Consider the following 23,522-nt stretch of genomic DNA (forward strand, 5'->3'; position numbering starts at 1 on the left):
TGTGGGGACAGTTACTGTGAAACCAGACCCTCCTGGAGACTGATCAGTGTGGGGACATTAACTGTGAAACCAGACCCTCCCGGACATTGGTCAGTGTGGGGACAGTTACTGTGAATCCAGACCCTCCCAGAGACTGGTCAGTGTGGGGACAGTAACTGTGAAACCAGACCCTCCCAGAGACTGGTCAGTGTGGAGACAGTTACTGTGAAACCAGACACTCCCAAGGACCGGTCAGTATGGGGACAGTTACTGTAAAACCAGACCCTCCCAGAGACTGGTCAGTGTGGGGACAGTTACTGTGAAACCAGATCCTCCCAGAGACTGGACAGTGTGGGGACAGTTACTGTGAAACCAGATCCTCCCAGAGACTGGACAGTGTGGGGATAGTAGCTGTGAACCCAGACCCTCCCGGACATTGGTCAGTGTGGGGACATTAATTGTGAATCCAGACCCTCCCAGAGACTGGTCAGTGTGGGGACAGTAACTGTGGAACCAGACCCTCCCAGAGACTGGTCAGCGTGGGGACAGTTACTGTCAAACCAGACCCTCCCAAGACTGGTCAGTGTGGGGATAGTTGCTGTGAAACCAGACCCTCCCAGAGACTGGTCAGTGTGGGGACAGTAACTTTGAAAGCAGACCCTCCAAGAGAATCATCAGTGTGGGGACAATTACTGTGAAACCAGACCGTCCCAGAGGCCGGACAGTATGGGGACAGTTACTGTGAAACCAGACACTCCCAAAGGCCGGATAGTATGGGGACAGTTACTGTGAAACCAGGCCCTCCAAGAGACTGGACAGTGTGGGGACAGTAACTGTGAAACCAGAGACTTGTCAGCGTGGGGACAGTTACTGTGAAACCAGACCTTCTCAGAGATTGGTCATAGTCGGGACAGTTAATGTCAAACCAGACCCTCCCAGAGACTGGTCAGTGTGGGGACATTTACTGTGAATCCAGACCCTCCCAGAGACTGGTCTGTATGGGGACAGTTACTGTGAACCCAGACCCTCCCAGAGACTGGTCAGTGTTAGGACAGCCACTGTAAAACCAGACCCTCCAGGAGGCTGGTCAGTGTGGGGACAGTAAGTGTGAACCCAGACCCTCCCGGACATTGGTCGGTGTGGGGATAGTTACTGTCAAACCAGACCCTCCCAGAGACTCATCAGTGTGGGGACATTAACTGTGAAATCACAGCTTCCCAGGGACTGGTCAGTGTGGGCACAGTAATTGTGAACCCAGAACCTCCCGGACATTGGTCAGTGTGGGGACAGTTACTGTGAAACCAGACCCTCCTGCAGACTGATCAGTGTGGGGACATTAACTGTGAAACCAGACCCTCCCGGACATTGGTCAGTGTGGGGACAGTTACTGTGAAACCAGACCCTCCCAGAGACTGGTCAGTGTGGGGACAGTAACTGTGAAAGCAGACCCTCCCAGAGACTGATCAGTGTGGGGACATTAACTGTGAAACCACAGCTTCCCAGAGGCCGGACAGTATGGGGACAGTTACTGTGAAACAAGACCCTCCCAGAGATTGGTCAGCGTGAGGATAGTTACTGTGAAATCAGACCCTCCCAGAGATTGATCAGCGTGGGGATAGTAACTGCGAAACCAGACCCTGCCGGACATTGGTCAGTGTGGGGACAGTTACTGTGAAACCAGACCCTCCTGCAGACTGATCAGTGTGGGGACATTAACTGTGAAACCAGACCCTCCCGGACATTGGTCAGTGTGGGGACAGTTACTGTGAAGCCAGACCCTCCCAGAGACTGGTCAGTTGGGGACAGTAACAGTGAAAGCAGATATTCCCAGAGACTCATCAGTGTGGGGAAATTTACTGTGAATCCAGACCCTCCCAGAGATTGGTCTGTATGGGGACAGTTACTGTAAAACCAGACCCTCCAGGAGGCAGGTCAGTGTGGGGACAGTAACGGTGAACCCAGACCCTCCCGGACATTGGTCAGTGTGGGGACAGTTACTGTGAAACCAGACCCTCCCATAGACTGGTCAGTGTGGGGACAGTAACTGTGAAACCAGAACTTCCCAGAGACTGGTCAGAGTGGGGACAGTCACTGTGAAACCAGATCATCCCAGAGACTGGTCAGTGTGGGGACAGTAACTGTGGAACCAGACCCTCCCAGAGACTGGTCAGTGTGGGGACAGTTACTGTGAAACCAGACACTCGGAAAGACTGGTCAGTATGGAGACAGTTACTGTGAAATCAGACCCTCCCAGAGACTGGTCAGTGTGGGGATAGTTACTGTGAAACCAGACGCTCCCAGAGACTGGTCAGTGTGGGGACAGAAACTGTGAAAGAAGACCCTCCCAGAGACTCATCAGTGTGGGGACATTAACTGTGAAACCAGACCCTCCCAGAGGCTGGACAGTATGGGGACAGTTACTGTGAAACAAGACCCTCCCAGAGGCCGGATAGTATGGGGACAGTTACTGTGAAACCAGACCCTCCCAGAGGCTGGGCAGTGTGGGGACAGTAACTGTGAAACCAGAGCCTCCCAGAGACTGGTCAGTGTGGGGACAGTTATTGTGAAACCAGACCCACCCAGAGATTGGTCAGTGTGGGGATAGTTACTGTCAAACCAGACCCTCCCAGAGACTGGTCAGTGTGGGGACAGTAATTGTGAAAGCAGACCCCCCCCAGAGACTCATCAGTGTGGGGACATTAACGGTGAAACCAGACCCTCCCAGAGGCTGGACAGTAAGGGGACAGTTACTGTGAAACAAGACCCTCCCAGAGGCCGGACAGTATGGGGACAGTTACTGTGAAAACAGACACTCCCAGAGACTGGTCAGTGTGGGGACAGTAACTGTGAAACCAGACCCTCCCAGAGACTGGTCAGTGTGGGGACAGTTACTGTCAAACCAGACCCTCCCAGAGAATGGTCTGTCTGGAGACAGTTACTGTGAACCCAGACCCTCCCAGAGATTGGTCAGTGTGGGGCAGTTACTGTAAAACCAGACCCTTCAGGAAGCTGGTCAGTGTGGGCACAGTAACTGTGAAACCAGACTCAACTAGAGACTGGTCAGTGTGGGGATTGTTACTGTGAAATCAGACCCTCCCAGAGATTGATCAGCATGGGGATAGTTAGTGTGAAACCAGACCCTCCCGGACATTGGTCAGCGTGGGGACAGTTACTGTGAAGCCAGACCCTCCCAGAGACTGGTCAGTGTGGGGAGAGTAACTGTGAAAGCAGACCCTCCCAGAGACTCATCAGTGTGGGGACATTAACTGTGAAACCACAGCTTCCCAGACACTGGTCAGTGTGGGGAAATTTACTGTGAATCCAGACACTCCCAGAGATTGGTCTGTATGGGGACAGTTATTGTGAACCCAGACCCTTCCAGAGACTGGTCAGCGTGGGGGCAGATACTGTGAAACCAGACCCTCCCAGAGACTGGTCAGTATGGGAACAGTTACTGTGAAACCAGACCCTCCCAGAGGCCGGACAGTATGGAGACAGTTACTGTGAAACCAGACCCTCCCTGAGACTGGTCAGTGTGGGGACATTTACTGTGAATCCAGACCCTCCCAGAGACTGGTCTGTATGGGGACAGTTACCGTGAACCCGGACCCTCCCAGAGACTGGTCAGTGTGGGGACAGTTACTGTAAAACTAGACCCTCCAGGAGGCTGGTCAGTGTGGGGACAGTAACTGTGAACCCAGACCCTCCCAGAGACTGGTCAGTGTGGGGACAGTGTGAACCCAGACCCTCCCGGACGTTGGTCATGTGGGGACAGATACTGTGAAACCAGACCCTCCCAGAGACTCATCAGTGTGGGGGCATTAACTGTGAAACCAGACCCTCCCAGAGGCCGGACAGTATGGGGACAGTTACTGTGAAACCAGACCATCCCTGAGACTGGTCAGTGTGGGGAGAGTTCCTGTGAAACCAGACCATGCCTGAGACTGGTCAGTGTGGGGAGAGTTCCTGTGAAAGCAGACCATCCCAGAGACTGGACAGAATGGGGGCAGTTACTGTGAAACCAGACCATCCCAGAGACTGGTCAGTGTGGGGGCAGTTACTGTGAAACCAGACACTCCCAAAGGCAGGATAGTATGGGGCCAGTTACTGTGAAACCAGACCCTCCCAGAGACTGGTCAGTGTGGGGACAGTAACTGTGAAACCAGAGCCTCCCATAGACTTGTCAGCGTGGGGACAGTTACTGTGAAACCAGACCTTCCCAGAGATTGGTCATAGTGGGGACAGTTAATGTCAAACCAGACCCTCCTAGAGACTGGTCAGTGTGGGGACATTTACTGTGAATCCAGACCCTCCCAGAAAATGGTCTGTATGGGGACAGTTACTGTGAACGCAGACCCTCCCAGAGACCGGTCAGTGTTAGGACAGCCACTGTAAAACCAGACCCTCCAGGAGCTTGGTCAGTGTGGGGACAGTAACTGTGAATCCAGACCCTCCCAGAGACTGGTCAGTGTGGGGACAGTAAGCGTGAACCCAGACCCTCCCGGAAATTGGTCGGTGTGGGGATTGTTACTGTCAAACCAGACCATCCCAGAACTCATCAGTGTGGGGACATTAACGGTGAAACCAGACCCTCCCAGAGGCCGGACAGTATGGGGACAGTTACTGTGAAACCAGACCCTCCCAGAGACTGGTCAGTGTGGGGACAGTAACTGTGAACCAGACCCTCACAGAGACTTGTCATTATGGGGACAGTTACTGTGAAAACAGACCCACCCAGAGATTGGCCAGCGTCGGGACAGTTACTGTCAAACCAGACCCACCAGAGACTGGTCAGTGTGGCGATATTTACTGTGAATCCAGACACTCCCAGAGACTGGTCTGTATGGAGACAGTTACTGTGAACCTAGACCCTCCCAGAGACTGGTCAGTGTGGGGCAGTTACTGTAAAACCAGACACTGCCAGACTGGTCAGTGTGGGGATAGTAACTGTGAAACCAGACCATCCCAGAGACTGGTCAGAATGGGGGCAGTTACTGTGAAACCAGATATTCCCAGAGACTGGTAGGTGTGGGGGCAGTGACTGTGAAACCAGACCCTCCCAAAGGCCGGATAGTATGGGGACAGTTACTGTGAAACCAGACCCTCCCAGAGACTGGTCAGTGTGGGGACAGTAACTGTGAAACCAGAGCCTCCCAGAGACGTGACAGCGTGGGGTCAGTTACTGTGAAACCAGACCTTCCCAGAGATTGGTCATAGTGGGGACAGTTAATGTCAAACCAGACCCTCCTAGAGACTGGTCAGTGTGGAGACATTTAATGTGAATCCAGACCCTCCCAGAGACTGGTCAGTGTGGGGAAGGTAAGTGTGAACCCAGACCCTCCCGGACATTGGTCGCTGTGGGGATAGTTACTGTCAAACCAGACCCTACCAGAGACTCATCAGTGTGGGGACATTAACTGTGAAACCAGACCCTGCCAGAGGCCGGACAGTTAGTGTGAAACCAGATCCTCCCCGAGACTGGTCAGTGTGGGGAGAGTTCCTGTGAAACCAGACCCTCCCAGAGAATGGTCAGTGTGGGGACAGTAACTGTGACAGCAGACCCTCCCAGAGACTCATCAGTGTGGGGACATTAACGGTGAAACCAGACCCTCCCAGAGGCCTGACAGTATGGGGACAGTTACTGTGAAACCAGGCCCTCCCAGAGACTGATCAGTGTGGGGACAGTAACTGTGAAACCAGACCCTCCCAGAGACTGGTCAGCGTGGGGACAGTAACTGTGAAACCAGATCCTCCCAGAGACTGGTCAGTGTGGGGACAGTAACTGTGGAACCAGACCCTCCCAGAGACTGGTCAGTGTGGGGACAGTTACTGTGAAACCAGACACTCGGAAAGACAGGTCAGTATGGGGACAGTTACTGTGAAATCAGACCCTCCCAGAGACTGGTCAGTGTGGGGGCAGATACTGTGAAACCAGACCCTCCCAGAGACTGGTCAGTGTGGGGACAGTAACTGTGAAAGCAGACCCTCCCAGAGACTCATCAGTGTGGGGACATTAACTGTGAAACCAGACCCTCCCAGAGGCTGGACACTATGGGGACAGTTACTGAGAAACCAGACCCTCCCAGAGGCCGGACAGTATGGGGACAGTTACTGTGAAACCAGACCCTCCCAGAGACTGGTCAGTGTGGGGACAGTAACTGTGAAACCAGAGCCTCCCAGAGACTGGTCAGTGTGGTGACAGTTAATGTGAAACCAGACCCATCCAGAGATTGGTCAGCGTGGGGATAGTTACTGTCAAACCAGACCCTCCCAGAGACTGGTCAGTGTGGGGACATTTACTGTGAATCCAGACCCTCCCAGAGACTGGTCTGTATGGAGACAGTTACTGTGAACCCAGACCCTCCCAGAGACTGGTCAGTGTGGGGCAGTTACTGTGAAACCAGACCCTCCCAAAGGCCGGATAGTATGGGGACAGTTACTGTGAAACCAGACCCTCCCAGAGATTGGTCAGCGTTGGGATAGTTACTGTGAAACCAGACCCTCCCGGAAATTGGTCAGTGTGGGGACAGTAACTGTGAAAGCAGACCCTCCCAGAGACTGGTCAGTGCGGGGACAGTAACTGTGAAAGCAGACCCTCCCAGAGACTGGTCAGTGTGGGGACATTAACTGTGAAACCACAGCTTCCCAGAGGCCGGACAGTATGGGGACAGTTACTGTGAAACCAGACCATCCCAGAGATTGGTCAGCGTTGGGATAGTTACTGTGAAATCAGACCCTCCCAGAGATTGATTAGCGTGGGGATAGTTACTGTGAAACCAGACCCTCCGGGACATTGGTCAGTGTGGGGACAGTTACTGTGATGCCAGACCCTCCCGGACATTGGTCAGTGTGGGGACAGTTACTGTGAAGCCAGACCCTCCCAGAGACTGGGCAGTGTGGGGACAGTAACTGTGAAAGCAGACCCTCCCAGAGACTGGTCAGTGTGGGGACAGTAACTGTGAAAGCAGACCCTCCCAGAGATTGGTCAGTATGGGGACAGTAACTGTGAAAGCAGACGCTCCCAGAGACTCATCAGTGTGGGGACATTAACTGTGAAACCACAGCGTCCCAGAGACTGGTCAGTGTGGGGAAATTTACTGTGAATCCAGACCCTCCCAGAGATTGGTCTGTATGGGGACAGTTATTGTGAACCCAGACCCTCCCGGACATTGGTCAGTGTGGGGACAGTTACTGTGAAACCAGACCCTCCCAGAGACTGGTCAGTGTGGGGACAGTAACTGTGAAAGCAGACCCTCCCAGAGACTGGTCAGTGTGGGGACATTTACTGTGAAACCACAGCTTCCCAGAGGACGGACAGTACGGGGACAGTTACCGTGAAACCAGACCCTCCCAGAGATTGGTCAGCGTGGGGATAGTTAATGTGAAACCAGGCCTTCCCAGATATTGATCAGCGTGGGGTTAGTTACTGTGAAACCAGACCCTCCCGGACATTGGTCAGTGTGGGGACAGTTACTGTGAAGCCAGACCCTCCCAGAGACTGGTCAGTGTGGGGACAGTAACTGTGAAAGCAGACCCTCCCAGAGACTCATCAGTGTGGGGACATTAACTGTGAAAGCACAGCTTCCCAGAGGACGGACAGTAAGGGGACAGTTACTTTGAAACCAGACCCTCCCAGAGATTGGTCAGCGTGGGGATAGTTACAGTGAAACCAGAGCTTCACGGACATTGGTCAGTGTGGGGAAAGTTACTGTGAAGCCAGACACTCCCAGAGATTGGCCAGCGTCGGGATAGTTACAGTGAAACCAGACCCTCCCAGACATTGGTCAGTGTGGGGACAGTTACTGTGAAGCCAGACCCTCCCAGAGACTGGTCAGTGTGGGGACAGTAACTGTGAAAGCAGACTCTCCCAGAGACTCATCAGTGTGGGGACATTAACTGTGAAACCACAGCTTCCCAGAGACTGGTCAGTGTGGGGAAATTTACTGTGAATCCAGGCCCTCCCAGAGATTGGTCTGTATGGGGACAGTTACTGTGAACCCAGACCCTCCCTGAGACTGGTCAGTGTGGGGTCAGTTAATGTAAAACCAGACCCTCCAGGAGGCTGGTCAGTGTGGGGACAGTAACGGTGAACCCAGACCCTCCAGGACATTGGTCAGTGTGGGGACAGTTACTGTGAAACCAGACCCTCCCAGCGACTGGTCAGTGTGGGGACAGTAACTGTGAAACCAGATCCTCCGAGACTGGTCAGTGTGGGGACAGTAACTGCGGAACCAGACCCTCCCAGAGACTGGTCAGTGTGTGGACAGTTACTGTGAAACCAGAGCCTCCCAGAGACTTGACAGCGTGGGGACAGTTACTGTGAAACCAGACCTTCCCAGAGATTGGTCATAGTGGGGACAGTTAATGTCAAACCAGACCCTCCTAGACACTGGTCAGTGTGGAGACATTTAATGTGAATCCAGACCCTCCCAGGGACTGGTCTGAATGGGGACAGTTACTGTGAACCCAGACCCTCCCAGAGACTGGTCAGTGTGGGGACAGTAAGTGTGAACCCAGACCCTCCCGGACATTGGTCGGTGTGGGGATAGTTACTGTAAAACCAGACCCTCCCAGAGACTCATCAGTGTGGGGACATTAACTGTGAAACCAGACCCTCCCAGAGGCCGGACAGTTACTGTAAAACCAGACCCTCCTCGAGACTGGTCAGTGTGGGGAGAGTTCCTGTGAAACCAGACCATGCCAGAGACTGGTCAGAATGGGGGCAGTTACGGTGAAACCAGACCCTCCCAGAGACTGGTCAGCGTGGGGACAGTTACTGTGAAACCAGACACTGCCAAAGACCGGTCAGTGTGGGGACAGTTACTGTGAAACCAGACTCTCCCAGAGACTGGTCAGTGTGGGGGCAGTTACTGTGAAACCAGACCCTCCCAGAGACTGGTCAGTGTGGGGACATTAACTGTGAAACCACACCCTCCCAGAGACTGGTCAGCGTGGGGACAGTCACTGTGAAACCAGATCCTCCCAGAGACTGGTCAGTGTGGGGACAGTAACTGTGGAACCAGATCCTCCCAGAGACTGGTCAGTTTGGGGATAGTTACTGTGAAACCAGACGCTCGGAAAGACTGGTCAGTATGGGGACAGTTACTGTGAAATCAGACCCTCCCAGAGATTGGTCAGTGTGGGGGCAGATACTGTGAAACCAGACCCTCCCAGAGACTGGTCAGTGTGGGGAGAGTAACTGTGAAAGCAGACCCTCCCAGAGACTCATCAGTGTGGGGACATTAACTGTGAAACCAGACCCTCCCAGAGGCTGGACACTATGGGGACAGTAACTGTGAAACCAGACCCTCCCAGTGGCCGGACAGTATGGGGACAGTTACTGTGAAACCAGACCCTCCCAGAGACTGGTCAGTGTGGGGACAGTAACTGTGAAACCAGAGCCTCCCAGAGACTGGTCAGTGTGGGGACAGTTACTGTGAAACCAGACCCACCCAGAGATTGGTCAGCGTGGGGATAGTTACTGTCAAACCAGACCCTCCCAGAAACTGGTCAGTGTGGGACATTTACTGTGAATCCAGACCCTCCCAGAGACTGGTCTGTATGGAGACAGTTACTGTGAACCCAGACCCTCCCAGAGACTGGTCAGTGTGGGGACAGTTACTGTGAAACCAGACCCTCCCAGAGAATGATCAGCGTGGGGATAGTTACTGTGAAACCAGACCCTCCCAGAGATTGGTCAGCGTGGGGATAGTAACTGTGAAACCAGACCCTCCCGGACATTGGTCAGTGTGGGGACAGTTACTGTGAAGCCAGACCCTCCCAGAGATTGGTCAGTGTGGGGATAGTTACAGTGAAACCAGACCCTCCCAGACATTGGTCAGTGTGGGGACAGTTACTGTGAAGCCAGACCCTCCCAGAGACTGGTCAGTGTGGGGACAGTAACTGTGAAAGCAGACCCTCCCAGAGACTTATCAGTGTGGGGACATTAACTGTGAAACCACAGCTTCCCAGTGACTGGTCAGTGTGGGGAAATTTACTGTGAATCCAGGCCCTCCCAGAGATTGGTCTGTATGGGGACAGTTACTGTGAACCCAGACCCTCCCAGAGACTGGTCAGTGTGGGGTCAGTGAATGTAAAACCAGACCCTCCAGGAGGCTGGTCAGTGTGGGGACAGTAACGGTGAACCCAGACCCTCCAGGACATTGGTCAGTGTGGGAACCGTTACTGTGAAACAAGACCCTCCCAGAGACTGGTCAGTGTGGGGACAGTAACTGTGAAACCAGACCCTCCCAGAAACTGGTCAGCGTGGGGACAGTCACTGTGAAACCAGATCCTCCCAGAGACTGGTCAGTGTGGGGACAGTTACTGTGAAACCAGACACTCGGAAAGACTGGTCAGTATGGGGACAGTTACTGTGAAATCAGACCCTCCCAGAGACTGGTCAGTGTGGGGACAGTAACTGTGAAAGCAGACCCTCCCAGAGACTCTTCAGTGTGGGGAAATTAACTGTGAAACCAGACCCTCCCAGAGGCTGGACAGTATGGGGACAGTTACTGTGAAACCAGACGCACCCAGAGATTTGTCAGCATGGGGACAGTTACTGTGAACCCAGAACCTCCCAGAGACTGGTCAGTGTGGGGCAGTTACTGTAAAACCAGACCCTTCAGGAGGCTGGTCAGTGTGGGGACAGTAACTGTGAAACCAGACTTTCCCAGAGACGGGTCAGTGTGGGCACAGTAACTATGAACCCAGAACCTCCCGGACATTGGTCAGTGTGGGGACAGTTACTGTGAAACCAGACCCTCCTAGAGACTGATCAGTGTGGGGACATTAACTGTGAAACCAGACCCTCCCAGAGACTGGTCAGTGTGGGGACAGTAACTGTGAAAGCAGACCCTCCCAGAGACTGGTCAGTGTGCGGACATTAACTGTGAAACCACAGCTTCCCAGAGGACGGACAGTATGGGGACATTAACTGTGAAACCAGACCCTCCCAGAGGCTGGACAGTATGGGGACAGTTACTGTGAAACCAGACGCACCCAGAGATTGGTCAGCATGGGGATAGTTACTGTGAAACCAGACCCTCCCAGAGACTGGTCAGTGTGGGGATAGTTACTGTGAAACCAGATCCTCCCGGACATTGGTCAGTGTGGGGACAGTTACTGTGAAGCCAGACCCTCCCGGACATTGGTCAGTGTGGGGACAGTTACTGTGAAGCCAGACCCTCCCAGAGACTGGTCAGTGTGGGGGCAGATACTGTGAAACCAGACCCTCCCAGAGACTGGTCAGTGTGGGGGCAGTCACTGTGAAAGCAGACCCTCCCAGAGACTCATCAGTGTGGGGACATTAACTGTGAAACCAGACCCTCCCAGAGGCTGGACAGTATGGGGACAGTTACTGTAAAACCAGACCCTCCCAGAGGCTGGACGATATGGGGACAGTTACTGTGAAACCAGACCCTCCCAGAGACTTGTTAGTGTTGGGACAGTTACTGTGAAACCAGACCCTCCCAGAGATTGGTCAGTGTGGGGATAGTTACTGTCAAACCAGACCCTCCCAGAGACTGGTCAGTGTGCGGACATTTACTGTGAATCCAGACCCTCCCAGAGACTGCTCTTTATGGACACAGTTACTGTGAACCCTGACCCTCCCAGAGACTTGTCAGGGTGGGGAAAGTCACTGTGAAACCAGACCCTCCCAGAGAATGGTCTGTATGGACACAGTTACTGTGAACCCAGACCCTCCCAGAGACTGGTCAGCGTGGGGACAGTAACTGTGAAACTAGACCCTCCCAGAGACTGGTTGGTGTGGGTGCAGTTACTGTGAAACCAGACCCTCCCAGAGACTGGTCAGTGTGGGGACATTTACTGTGAATCCAGACCCTCACAGAGCCTGGTTGGTGTGGGTGCAGTTACTGTGAAACCAGTCACTCCCAAAGACCGGTCAGTGTGGGGACAGTTACTGTGAAACCAGACCCTCCCAGAGACTGGTCACTGTGGGGGCAGTTACTGTGAAACCAGACCCTCCCAGAGACTGGTCAGTGTGGGGACAGTAACTGTGAAACCAGACCCTCCCATGACTTGTCAGGGTGGGGACAGTCACTGTCAAACCAGACGCTCCCAGAGACTGGTAAGCATGGGGACAGTTACTGTTAAACCAGACCCTCCCAGAGACTGGTCAGTGTGGGGGTAGTTACTGTGGAACCAGACCCTCCCAGAGGCTGGTCAGCGTGGGGACATTTACTGTGAATCCAGACCCTCCCAGAGACTGGTCTGTATGGGGACAGTTACTCTGAACCCAGACCTTGCCAGGGACTGGTCAGTGTGAGGACAGTTACTGTGAAACCAGACCCTCCTAGAGTCTTATCAATGTGGGTACATTAACTGTGAAACCAGACCCTCCCGGGCATTGGTCAGTGTGGGGACAGTTACTGTGAAACCAGAGCCTCCCAGAGACTTGCCAGCGTGGGGTCAGTTACTGTGAAACCAGACCCTCCCAGAGATTCGTCAGCGTGGGGATACTTACTGTCAAATCAGACCCTCCCAGAGACTGGTCAGTGTGGGGAAATTTACTGTGAATCCAGACCCTCCCAGAGATTGGTCTGTATGGGGACAGTTACTGTGAACCCGGACCCTCCCAGAGACTGGTCAGTGTGTGGACAGTTACTGTAAAACCAGACCCTCCAGGAGGCTGGTCAGTGTGGGGACAGTAAATGTGAACCCAGACCCTCCCAGAGACTGGTCAGTGTGGGGACAGTAAGTGTGAACCCAGACCCTCCCTGACGTTGGTCAGTGTGGGGACAGTTACTGTGAAACCAGACCCTCCCAGAGACTCATCAGTGTGGGGACATTAACTGTGAAACCAGACCCTCCCAGAGGCCGGACAGTATAGGGACAGTTACTGTGAAACCAGACCCTCTCTGAGACTGGTCAGTGTGGGGACAGTTACTGTGAAACCAGACCCTCTCTGAGACTGGTCAGTGTGGGAAGAGTTCCTGTGAAACCAGACCATCCCTGAGACTGGTCAGTTTGGGGAGAGTTCCTGTGAAACCAGACCATCCCAGAGACTGGTAAGAATGGGGACAGTTACTGTGAAACCAGACCATCCTAGAGACTGGTCAGTGTGCGGGCAGTTACTGTGAAACTAGACCCTCTCAGAGACTGGTCAGTGTGGGGACAATAAACTGCTTCATCTGGATTTCAGGGGTGAGTGGCAGTGACCGGGAGAACCTGAGGCCCGATTTCTGTTGAGATTCCACATCCACCTTAGAAGCATTCAGAGATGGGATGTTGCTGTTCACTCTATGTGATTCAAACAGCCTATATTTAGGAGTGTGTACATACTGCCCAATATTTAGTTGTACAATAGCAGCAATCAGGGTAGAACGAGGGCTCTTTGTGATCCGTATTGATAATCTTTTCTAGGGCAGATTGAGAAACTTGTGGTGAAAAGATATGAGACTTTAAACGCTTTACTTCAGTGTAGTAGTCAAAGGAAATTGCAGCTACCTCATATCAGCTGCTGGCACTTCTTTAAAAATGTATTTCGATATATTGTTTTGTCTCTCCCTTCCCCCACCTCATCTGCCACTTGACTGTCCTGCTTGCTACCTTTAATGTCCCCTTTAGCACATTCCTTCGATAATATCATGGCAATCTCTTCTTTGCCTTCACCTATCAGTGGACCCCTATCGAGCTCTGCCTGTCCCACCCCGCCTCTACCAGCTTATATTTCACCTCATTTCTCTAGTTCCTCAGTTCTGATGAAGGGTCATACGGACTCGAAACGTCAACTGTATTCCTCTCCCCAGATGCTGTCAGACCTGCTGAGTTTTTCCAGGTATTTTTATTTTTGTTTTTGTTCTAGATTTCCAGCATCTGCAGTATTTTGCTATTATCTTAGATACATTTGGGTTGTTTTCATTGGAGCAGAGAAGACTGAGGGGCGACCTGATTGAGGTGCACAAGATTATGAGGGGCATGGACATGGTGGATACGGAGCAGCTGTTCCCCTCAGTTGAAGGGTCAGTCACGAGGGGACATAAGTTCAAGGTGAGGGGCAGGAGGTTTAGGGGGGATATGAGGAATAACTTTTTTACCCAGAGGGTGGTGACGGTCTGGAATGCACTGCCTGGGAGGGTGGTGGAGGCGGGTTGCCTCACATCCTTTAAAAAGTACCTGGATGAGCACTTGGCACATCATAACATTCAAGGCTATGGGACATGTGCTGGTAAATGGGATTAGGTAGGTAGGTCAGGTGTTTGTCACGTGTCGGTGACGAAGGCCCTCTTCTGCACTGTGATTCTGAGACAAAAGAGGCCGAGACCAGACCAACCGAGCTAAAAGGCATCATGATACAACCCTCGGGCGTTAAAGGGGCCGAAACCAGGCCTGTAGAACATAGAGTCAAGGAAGGACCTATAGGATTTTTAAAAAGATGAGGGGAGTAACCCAGTAATTGGGTTGGCAGACACTTTCTTTTCAGAGTTTAACAGGGACCAGGAAAGTTCCAAAGCGGGCAGAGAGAGACAGTGAGAGAGATGCACCACTTAGTTGAAGAGCCTGAGGGGAGTCATATGGTTAAACCAGGAAAGAAAGGTCAAAAAGATTTGGCTTGCAGAAACCTTCTTTCCACATTTAGAAGGAGACCACGGGAATTCCCAAGCAGATAGTGAGGGAGACGCCTCACCCAGTTGAAGAGCCACAGGGCAGGGCAGCAGGACCCTGTCCAAAGGGCATGGATCAGATTGGGACAACCTCATTCCCACATTAACCAAACTGGGAAAATCACCTGAAGTAAAAGCGCATTTTCAACAGTCCAAAAGGAGGTTCAAGTGCTGCTGATGCCTATCATACATTTGAAACGCCAAGTCATTGTGAATGCAGGGTGTTCATTTAAATTAAAATCTACTTGTGCAGCTGTGAAAAAGCTCTACAGTTTGTTTCCCTGAAGTCTTGAAGAACTTGAAAACTGTTTTAAAGTAGAAAAAGGATAAACAAAAGAGATAAAGGAAAGCTTCTGTTCCTTTTCTACATTTAGTCTGTAAGGCTAGAGTGTTGCCCTTTTAAGAAGCTGGTATCTCTCTTTAACTCTTTTGGTCTTAAAATCCTGGTTGTAACAAAGAAATAATCTTAGGTGAGAAAGGTCTTACAAAATGCTAAAAGGTTTTGGAATAATTGGATTTTAATCCAAAGTTTGAGCAAAGCTGCAGAAAAGAAAGCGGAAGAATTTAAAAAGAGTTTAAAATGGAGCTTGGCTTTTTGATGGCGACGATTTTTTTTTGAAATTACATAAAGTGACGCAATTCTGTGCGTTTGAGAATTCTTTGCTCAGCCCCTTGGGAAAACAAGCAGGAAGATAACTCTTTCTGCTGTCAGCTGCTTTTACTAAAATTCACCACACAACTTGCGTATTGCTAAAAGTACATTTTGAACATTACTAAATTTTGAGGTTCTAAGTTTACAGATATGATTGGACATTATTAACACATTCGGCTCCGAAGCAGAGTCACAATAGATTTTGTTTTTGTGGTTTTTTTTAGCAAGTTTCCAGGATCACATGAGTACTGATACCACAAGGGACCCAGGAGTCTTACAAGTTCAAGAACTTATCTACAGAAATCAAATGTGAACCAGAAGCATTGCCTTTCAGACTTGGCTTTAACCATTCAGGCTGTTTGTTACCATATGTTATCTTTCGAGACTAAGGGTGGGATTTTCCGTGCCCACTGGCATCAGGTGTCATGGCGGTCATGAGCGGACAATATGGTGGGAAGGTCAAAAATTGGTTTCATGCCGTCATGATACATGTTTGCAACTGTCCGCTCCGCCTGTCAATGGTGGGCTGTGTTTCCTGTCATCAGGAACTTCATTGTAATATATCTGCATATCATTATAAGCCCAATTCGCTGGAATCATCCCCCTGTTGGATCATCAGAGCATGTAGGCGGGAAAACACGCCCGTGCAGAACACGTCTTGACAACTGTGACATGCAGAAGTCAGGACTTGCAGTCAGGGCCTTGCTCACATTGCGGATATCCGAGGAGCAGAAGATGCTGCAGCCCAACAGCAACAAGACCCCGGAGGGACGTCCACGGCTGGGTGGATTCTCATTGACATGGCTCTGCCGTGAAGCAGCTCACGGAGGGTGGAAAATCACCATTGAGGGTCTGCTTTGTGACTTCAGTGTCCTGGCCATGGTCTGCTACAGATGACCGTCGAGGGGTTGGAGAGGAAGGTCCAGCTGTTTGTGGGAGAGGAATATTATCTGGGAGGACTTTCCAGTGCCTTTTAGCACCACCTTTACCGAGACCTTTACTGCCTTTGTCTCTACCGGTCATTCCACCCAGAGGCAAAGTCTTGTAATGATGTGGGTGGGAGGGGAAGATGTACCAGGTGGGGGCTGGTGGGTGGGAGAGGAAGGTCTAGGTTTCACTGGGAGAAGAAGATGTGTTGGCTTGGGGGCTGTTGGAATGAAGGTATCGGCGGGGGAGGAGGGTTGGAAGGTGGGGAACGAAGGCATCAGAGGGGAGTAAGGTTTGGGGGGAATCGAAGGTGTCAGGGCAGGTTGGGTGGGTGTAGGGAGGATTCCAGAGCGGGAAGGAGTAAGGGTGCAGAAAGGAGTCAGGAAGGGGGCAAAGAGTAGGGGTGGGAAGGAGTACAGGGGGAAAAGAAGTCCAGGGGTGGGAGGAGGAGATCGGTGGGGAGGAGGGTTCCAAGAGGGGAAGGAGTTCCAAGAGAGGGTGGTGGGGATGTCCAAGTGAATGTGGAAGGGAGGGGTCTATGGAGTTGATGACTGCCCCCTGGAGAGGGAAATGAAGGTGGGTGTTGTAGGAGGGAACGGTCAGAATAAGAGAGGGCAGAGTGAGGTGGTAGGGTGGCATGGTGAGGGTGCGACAGTATTGGTAGAAGGGTCAGCAAGGGTGCTTGGTGGGGACTCAGAGGCAAACACCGACCCTGGGAGTGGGAAGGAGGAGGTCAGGGAGGTTAATGTGGATAGGGGTACTATTTTTGAGAAGGTACGGCACATGCACATTTACCTGGATGTCCCCTAAAGAAAAGAGTTGTGGCTAGTAGGTGATGGTGGGGAGGTGGAAAGTGATGCCAGGGGGGTCGACAGTGATGGGGGAAAGGACATGAGTGACTGGGGGAGGGAGAAAGGATGGGGGAGCTGAAGAAGAAGGTTAAACTCACCATGTTTGTAAATCCGAAAGTGAAAGGAAAGCAAACCCCAGCAGGCAGCATTGAAAATGTTCAGGACATTGAGATGAGTGTGATTGGGGAAGGATCCACGTGTGTGGGAGTTGCTTGCAGAGACTGGTCAGTGTGGGGACAGTTACTGTGAAACCAGACCCTCCCAAGAGACTGGTCAGTGTGGGGACACTTATTGTGAAACCAGACCCTCCCAAGAGACTGGTCAGTGTGGGGACAGTTGCTGTGAAACCAGACCCTCCCAGGGACTGGTCAGTGTGGGGACAGTTGCTGTGAAATCAGACCCTACCAAGAGACTGGTCAGTGTGGGGACAGTTACGGTGAAACAAGACCCTCCCAGAGACTGGTCAGTTTGGGGACAGTTGCTGTGAAACCAGGCCCTCTTATCATATGCATCATATGTGGACTGCTGCTTCTTAATAAACTACCTTAAAATTAGTTACAAATACTCAACTGCCTATCTTAGGTATATGTGGCTCTTGAATGCAAAATCTTCCAGCATGGATGAAGATTTCAGCAACAGATGAGCTGAAGCAGGGCTAAACCTAGTGAAGTTATGGAGGTAGAAGTAGGTGGTCTTTGTAATGGTTAGGACATGGTGTCAGTTCAGGATCAAAATTGGGCTCCAGGTTTGTGAATAGCCTGGTTGAGCCTCAGACAATGCCCAGGGGTAGATATGGAGTCGGTTACTAGAGAACAGTCAGGACCAAAGACAATGGCCTCAGTCTTTCCCATATTTAGTTGGAGGAATTTCTTGCTCATGCACCACTGGAACTCAGACAAGCAGGGTGAGAAGTAAGAGACAGTGGCAGGGTGGACAGATGTAGTGGTGAGATGGAGATGGATGTAGTTAGTGTACAGGTGAAACCTGACCCCATACCTGTGCTCCAGCACACAAATAAAGAAGAGCACGAGGCCACGGATGGATTCTTGGGTAACTCTGGAGGCTAACGTGTGGTGGTGAGCAGGGCCCAGGAAAGGGTTTGATTGGTGGGGGCGGTGGTGTGCACAATGTGCAAAACACCGGAGCCCGTGCTCTAGGCCCCTCTAGGCTCAAGCAAATATTTTCACCACTGCCAGAATAACAGCTGTCTTTGGACCAGTAGCCTGTCACTCAGGAGGGTCTCCACACAGACTGGCTGCTTTGGACACTACCAGAGTAACAGCAATCTTTGGTCGAGTAGGACCAGAGTGCTCACTCCCTCTTTTCTTTACTTGCCTCGAGTGAGGAGAGTTGTTCGTTGGGCGTTAGTTTCGGGGGATGTGATGGGCACTTCCTTCAGACCTGGAGTGCAAGGTGAAGTGCCTGTCTCTGTGTTAAGTTAACAGCCTTACCCCCACATCCTGCCTCACAGTTTTCTGACACAATGTTCCAGCTCCTCTGTCTCTGGTACAACATTATGTCAAGTGTTCGCAAATCCATGATCCTCGGCCAAGCTTTTCAACCTCATCCCTTTTCTGAGCCCTTGAAACTGTGTGCTTGGAAGAGGAGCATCGAGCAGGAGGAGGTCAGGAAATTTGATGTCAAGCTGTGGCTAGTGCTTCAATTCTGGAATCCTTTTCGGGTACTTTAGCTTATATACAGGAACGCACAATGGGACATAGATTATCTTTAACAAGCCAGCTTGAAAGCCATGCTGCAAATATTCCAAAGGTTTCTACATGTAAAAATATTTCCACGACAGAATTTGCATTTGAGACAAAATTCAGTGATATAAGTAATTGTTTGGTAGTTTGGAAGTCTCATGACATCAGGTTAAACATGGGCAAGAAAACCTCCTGCTGATTACCATGTACCGCCCTTCCTCAGCTGATGAATCCATGCTCCTCCATGTTGAACACCACTTGGAGGAAGCACTGAGGGTGGCAAGGGCGCAGAATGTACTCTGGGTGGGGGACACCAATGTCCATCACCACGAGTGTCTCGGTAGCACCACTATTGACTGAGCTGGCTAAGTCCTAAAGGACATACTTCCTAGACTGGGTCTGTGGCAGGTGGTGAGGGAACCAACAAGAGAGAAAAACATACTTGACCTCATTCTCACCAACCTGCCTGCCGCAGATGCATCTGTCCATGACAGTATCGGTAGGAGTGACTACCGCACAGTCATTGTGGAGACGAAGTCCCGGCTTCACACTGAGGATGCCCTCCATCATGTTGTGTGGCACTACCACCGTGCTAAATGGGATAGATTTCAAACAGATCTAGGAACTCAAGATTGGGCATCCATGAGGTGCTGTGGGCCATCAGCAGCAGGAGCAGAATTGCACTCAACCACAATCTGTAACCTCATGACCTGGCATACCCCCACGCTACCATTAACATCAAGCCAGGAAATCAACCCTGGTTCAATGAAGAGTGCAGGAGGGCATGCCAAGAACAGCACCAGGCATACCTAAATATGAGGTGTCAACGAAGCTACAGCACAGGACTACTTGTGTGCCAAACAGCATAAGCAGCAAGCAATAGATAGAGCTAAGCGACTCAACAACCAACAGATCAGATCTAAGCTCTGCAGTCCTGCCACATCTAGTCGTGAATGGTGGTGGACAATTAAACAACTTACTGGAGGAGGAGGCTCCACAAATATCCCTATCCTCAATGATGGGGGAGCCCAGCATATCAGTGCAAAAGATAAGGCTGAAGCATTTGCATCAATCTTCAGCCAGAGGTGCCAAGTGGATGATACATCTCGGCCTCCTCCGGAGGTCCCCAGCATCAAAGGTGCCAGTCTACCGCCTATTCAATTTACTCCAAGTGATAACAAGAAACAGTTGAAGGCACTGGATACTGCAAAGGCCCTGACAATATTCTGGCAAAAGTACTGAAGGCTTGTGCTCCAGAACTTGCTGCGCCCCTAGCCAAGCTGTTCCAGTACATCTACAACACTGGCATCTACCCGACTATGTGGAAAATGTCCAAATGCAGCAAGGCCTGGACAATATCTAGGCTTGGGTTGACAGGCGGCAAGTAATATTCGCACCACACAAGTGCCAGGCAATGACCATCTTCAACAAGAGAGAATCTAACCATTGTCCCTTGACATTCAATGGCATTATCATCGCTGAATTCCTGCTATCAACATCCTGGGGGTTATCATTGACCAGAAGCTGAACTGGGCCTGCCATATAAATACTGTGACTACAAGAGCAGGTCAGAGGCTAGGAATCCTGTGGTGAGTAACTCACCTCCTGGCTCCCCAAAGCCTGTCCACAAGGCACAAGTCAGGAGTGTGATGGAATACTCTCCACTTGCCTGGACGAGTGCAGCCCCAACAATACACAAGAAGCTTGACCCCATCCAGGACAAAGCAGCCCGCTTGATTGGCATCCCATCCACAAACATTCACTCCCTCCACCACCAACGCACAGTAGCAGCAGGGTGTACCATCTACAAGATGTGCTGCAGAAACTCACCAAGGCTCCTCAGGCAGAACTTTACAACCCACGACCACCACCACCTAGAAGGGCAAGGGCAGCAGATACATGGGAACACCACCACCTGGAAGTTCCCCTCCAAGTCACTCACCATCCTGACTTGGAAATATATCGCCGTTCCTTCACTGTCACTGGGTCAAAATCCTGGAACTCCCTCCCTAACAGCACTGTGGGTGTACCTACATCACATGGACTGCAGTTGGTGCTTACCATCACATTCTAAAGGGTAATTAGGGATGGGCAATTGCCTAGCCAGCGATGCCCACATCCCATGAACGAATGAAAAAAGAATCTTCTCTTTGTGATAGGGTGGGAAAACGCACAGGACCAGAAGTCAGTAGCTGCATGTTAGGTAGGAAAGAGGGTCAGATGTGGAGTCCCCTAAAAACAATACCATGCCCCCATTGCGGTTGATCTCAGAGGAGCATTGATGCGAGTGCAGGGATGGTGCCTGGCTGCCGTCCTGGTTGCCACTTCCCTGAAGCACACACCTGCAGAGTTACTGCATCAGCTCACTGCTTCCATCTCATCTTTCTTTGTTTCCTTTGCAATCCCCAGGTTTTATCCGCAGCCCTCACTCACCCCCTTGCAGCCGCGATTTCACCGGCGTTTCATGAATGCGGAAGAGGGTTTCCATGCTCAAGTCATACAGTTCTCTCAGACGAGCAATCACTTCTGGTGTCACCCAGGAAGGCAGAGAGAAATTGTGAATTTTCTGCAAAGGTTAGATAAAAATACAAGTTAACTTGCTAACTCAGAAAATTACCATGTTTAAACACGTTCTACCCATCAGGGGGCAAGGCAAATTTGGGTGATGGATGAATTACCAGCAATTCTCACTCCTTCAGAAAGAAGCTAAATAAGAGAAACAGATCAATGAGTGAAGGGTGCAGTATAGGGTGAACATGATCACGGGGAAAGAGGGAAGGAAGGAGAGAAGGTGAGCAAGTGGGAGCAAGGGAGGAGTGTGGAGCAAGAGGGCAGAGGGAGAGTGAAAGGGTGGAGGCAGAGGAGCGAGAGGGGAAGGGGAAAGAGCGAGAGAGGGAGGGGGAGGAGCGAGTGGGGGGGAGAGGAAGGGGTGGAGGAGGAGTGAGAGGGGGAGGAGCAAGAGGCAGAGGAGGGGCAGGGGAAGGAGTGAGAGGGGTAGGAGAGGGAGGGGGAGGACCAAGAGGTTGAGGAGGAGGACCGAGAGGGGGAAAGAGAGGGGGAGCAGCGTGAGGAGGAGGGGCGAGAGGGGGACGGGCAAGAGGGGGAGCTGGGAGTGAGAGGGGTAAGGGCAAGAGGGGGGAGGGAGTGGAGGGCGAGATGGGGAGGGGAGGAGGAGGAGGAACGGCGAGAGGGGAGGGGCAAGAGGGTGAGGGGGGAGAGGGGGAGGGAGGGTGGAGGGGGATGGTGAGCAGGAGGGGGAGGGTGAGTGGGTGCGAGCAGTGAAGTGAGAGGGGGAGGTGGAGTGAGGGGCGAGCGAGAGGAGGAGGCAGAGCAAGGGGGGATGTGGAGCAAGAGGGAGAGGGCTAGTGAGAGGGGGATGGAGTGCGAGCAGTGGAGAGGGAGAGCAGAAGGATGAGCAAGAGGGTGGGCGAGAGAGTGAACGGGAGGGCGAACGTGCAGGTGAGGGGCGAGGGGGAGGGGCGAGGCCAAGCGAGAGGGGGAGGGGTGAAGGGAAGGGGCAAGGGCGAGGGAGGGGGCGCAAGTGAGAGAAGTGAGTGGGAGGGGCGAGGGGAGGAATGAGCGAGAGGTGGAGTGGCGAGCAGGAGGGGGTGTGGCGAGCGGGAGTTGGAGCAGCGGGCGGGAGGGGCGAGTGAGAGGAGAGACGGCGAGCGAGAGATGAAAGTTGGGGGGGGGTGCAAGCGGGAGTGGGAGGGGCAAGCGGGAGGAGCATGTGAGAGGGGTAGGGGTGAGCGGGAGGGTCGAGCAGGAGGGTGAGTGGGGGGACAGGCGAGCAGGATGGGTAGGGGGGAGGAGCGCGCTGAATAGGGAGGGGCGAGCAGGAGGCGGAGGGGTGAGCGGGAGGGGTAGGGGAGAGTGGGAGGGGAGGGATGAGTGGAAAGCGGGGGGCGAGCGAGAGGCGGAGAGGCAAGCGTGAGGGGGAGGGGCGAGCGGCAGTGGGAGAGGCAATGGGGAGAGGTGAGGGGTGAGTGGGAAGGGCAAGCGGGAGGGCGAGAGGGAGGGGGAGGTGGAGCGGGAGAGGGAAGCAGAGCAGGAGGGGAAGGGGAGCGAGAGGGGAAGGGGAGTGAGAGGGGGAGAGGGAGCAAGAGGGGGAAGGGGAGCGAGAGGGTGGAAATGGAAGAAGAGGGGGAGCGAGAATGGGAGGGGACCGGGATGGAGAAGTGAGAGGGGCCATTGAGGTGGATGGGGTAAAGGGAGGGGGAAGGGGAGGGGAGGGGGTAGTGAGAGGGGGAGGTGGGAGAGAGGGGGTGAGCTAGAGAGGGTTGGTCAAGCAGGAGGTGCAACCGGAGGGGTAGGGGCAAGTGGGGGAAGGACAGGAGGGGGAAAGGCGAGGGTGTGGACAAGGGAAAGGGGATGGAGAGGGGGAGGCAGGGATGGGAGTGGCGAGCAGAGAGAGAGCCAGAGAGAGAGAGAGAGAGACCGGGGTGAGAGAGCAGGGGATGAGGCAGAATGGGATAGAGGAGCGAGTATGTGAGTGTAATGGGGGGAAGTGAGAAAGAGAGAGTCAGAGAGTGGGGTGTACTTGTATGTTAAAGGTGGAGTTGAGATATTCCAATTAGCTGCGATAATAATGTTCTTCCGGAGGAGCAAGCCGTAGAATGAGATTGGTTACCGTACTTTAAACAAACAGTCATCAAGGTGTGGTCTAAGAGTTGGTTAATTAGAAAATATCAGCTGGCAGAACGCAGAGTTCAAGGTTATGAGAACAGTGTATCTTCAACTAAACAAACCCTGCAGCAGTGAGCAAAGTGCAATTTTGAAGCTG

General features: G+C 52.4%; 1 protein-coding gene across 1 annotated transcript in view; it reads right to left on the bottom strand.

Moving 5' to 3' along the window:
• Positions 1–23,522, bottom strand: part of LOC144684688 (lysosomal acid phosphatase-like) — a 142,854-nt gene that overhangs the window by 46,623 nt on the left and 72,709 nt on the right. Inside the window, 1 exon segment of the mRNA XM_078548795.1 lies at positions 21,173–21,305. Coding sequence (XP_078404921.1) covers positions 21,173–21,305 — 133 coding nt within the window.

This window comes from Cetorhinus maximus, chromosome 9, assembly GCF_964194155.1.
Source record: "Cetorhinus maximus chromosome 9, sCetMax3.hap1.1, whole genome shotgun sequence".
Classification (NCBI taxonomy): domain Eukaryota; kingdom Metazoa; phylum Chordata; class Chondrichthyes; order Lamniformes; family Cetorhinidae; genus Cetorhinus; species Cetorhinus maximus.